Source organism: Nansenia antarctica, assembly GCF_963989245.1.
Source record: "Nansenia antarctica genome assembly, chromosome: 18".
Classification (NCBI taxonomy): domain Eukaryota; kingdom Metazoa; phylum Chordata; class Actinopteri; order Argentiniformes; family Microstomatidae; genus Nansenia; species Nansenia antarctica.
Genome location: NC_137691.1, coordinates 16497904 through 16500302, shown reverse-complemented (window position 1 = coordinate 16500302; position 2399 = coordinate 16497904). Strand labels below are relative to the sequence as shown.

Below are 2399 nucleotides of genomic sequence, written 5' to 3'. Positions count from 1 at the left end.
ATGTTGGATGAGAAATTCAGCTCTGCAGGTGCAACTACCATCCGAGTGTGCAGGGACAAGATCACCCAACGATCCTTGGGGTATGCCTATGTCAACTTTCAACAGCACGCTGATGCAGAGCTTGCTCTGGAAACGATGAACTTTGATTACCTCCAAGGAAGACCTATGCGCATCATGTGGTTTCAGCTTGACCCTTCACTGACGAAGAGTGGGGTAGGCAATGTTTTCCTCAAGAACTTGGAGGAATCTATTGACAGCCAGGCCCTCTACGACACGTTTTCTACATTTGGAAAGGTCCTTTCCTGTAAGGTGGTTTGTGATGAGAATGGCCAATCTAAAGGCCATGCCTATGTGCAATATGAGTGCCAGGAGGCTGCTGAGAGAGCCATTAAGAGGCTGAATGGCATGCTGTTCAATGACAAACCAGTGTTTATTGGACACTTCAAATCTAACAAAGAACGAGAGGCTGAACATGGAGCCAGGGCCAGAGAGTTCACCAATGTGTACATAAAAAACCATGGCAAGGATATGGATGACCAAAAACTGAAGGAAAAGTTTGAAATATATGGACCAACCCAGAGAGTCCGGGTCATGACTGATGTCAAGGGTCAGTCCAGGGGTTTCGGTTTTGTTTGCTTCGAAAGGCATGAGGACGCCCAGAAGGCTGTCGACGACATGAATGGTCAGAACATCGACGGGAGAAAGGTCTACGTGGGCCGTGCCCAGAAGAGAAGAGAGCGCCAGACCGCGCTGAAGCACCGGTTTGAACACATGAAGCATGAGCGTATGACCAGATACCAGGTTTGTGGCCTCCAGTTCTCTGATACTAACACAGAAGTTGATACTATTTACACATAGTTATTGTTGATGTATTTGAGGTATGAAAAACATCTCACTAAACAGGTTTTTTCGCTTACCAGGGTGTCATTCTGTACGTGAAGAACCTGGATGATGGCTGGGACGATGAGCGTCTGCACCGAGCGTTCTCCTCCTTCGGAACGATCACCAGTGCGAAGGTGATGATGGAAGGTCAACGCAGCAAGGGCTTCGGCTTCGTGCGCTTCTCCTCCCCCGAGGACGCCACCAAGGCCATGACTGAGATGAACGGCCGCGTCGTGGCCAACAAGCCGTTGTATGTGGCCCTGGCCCGGAGCAGGAAGGACCGCCAAGCACACCAACAGGCGTTTATCACAGAAGAGTACAGTGTCTGCGGCATGCCCGACCTAGTCATCGACCGCTACCAGCCTGCTCCACCGTCTGGATACGTCATGGCTCCCGTTCCACAGCCCCAGACCTGTGGTGGTACTACCTACTACCTCACCAACCAGCTGGATCAACTGAGACCTCCTCCTGGCTGGGCCACCCAGAGTGTGCAACCTCAGTACTTCCAGAACATGCCCTCCTACATCATGCCTCACTACCCACAGCAGCACATGGCTCCTCCCCAGCTCCAGGTCCCCATGCAGCAGCAGCAGCAGCCTGCTTCGCTGACTGCCTCCATGCTGGCCGCCACTCCTCCTGAGGAGCGGAAACAGCTGCTGGGTGAGTCTACTTTACGATCTTTAGATCCCCCATTAGCTATACTGTATAATAACTGTTACTGATTTGTTTGATTCTCCATCCCTCCAGGTGAGCATCTCTTCCAACTTATCAAGGAAACTCACCCCAGTCTAGCTGCCAAGGTCACAGGGATGCTGCTGGAGATGGACAACGAAGAACTTCTCTACATGCTGGAGGCTCCAGAGTTCCTGAGCTCCAAGGTGGATGCAGCGGTCGCTGCGCTGCAGGCACACTGGTCCCAGGTCCCCATGCAGCAGCAGCAGCCTGCTTCGCTGACTGCCTCCATGCTGGCCGCCACTCCTCCTGAGGAGCGGAAACAGCTGCTGGGTGAGTCTACTTTACGATCTTTAGATCCCCCATTAGCTATACTGTATAATAACTGTTACTGATTTGTTTGATTCTCCATCCCTCCAGGTGAGCATCTCTTCCAACTTATCAAGGAAACTCACCCCAGTCTAGCTGCCAAGGTCACAGGGATGCTGCTGGAGATGGACAACGAAGAACTTCTCTACATGCTGGAGGCTCCAGAGTTCCTGAGCTCCAAGGTGGATGCAGCGGTCGCTGCGCTGCAGGCACACTGGTCCCAGGTCCCCATGCAGCAGCAGCAGCAGCAGCCTGCTTCGCTGACTGCCTCCATGCTGGCCGCCACTCCTCCTGAGGAGCGGAAACAGCTGCTGGGTGAGTCTACTTTACGATCTTTAGATCCCCCATTAGCTATACTGTATAATAACTGTTACTGATTTGTTTGATTCTCCATCCCTCCAGGTGAGCATCTCTTCCAACTTATCAAGGAAACTCACCCCAGTCTAGCTGCCAAGGTCACAGGGATGCTGCTGGAG

The 2399-nt window shown here is 52.3% G+C and overlaps 1 protein-coding gene across 1 annotated transcript; it reads left to right on the top strand.

Annotated features, from left to right (window-relative positions):
• LOC308173027 (polyadenylate-binding protein 1A-like) lies at nucleotides 1–858 on the top strand (the record flags this gene model as incomplete). The annotated part of the gene is made up of 1 exon (XM_080547993.1): nucleotides 1–858. One exon carries the CDS (start codon nucleotides 1–3, stop codon nucleotides 856–858), a length of 858 nt encoding a protein of 285 aa, XP_080404119.1.
• Between the last annotated feature and the right edge of the window lie 1541 nt (nucleotides 859–2399).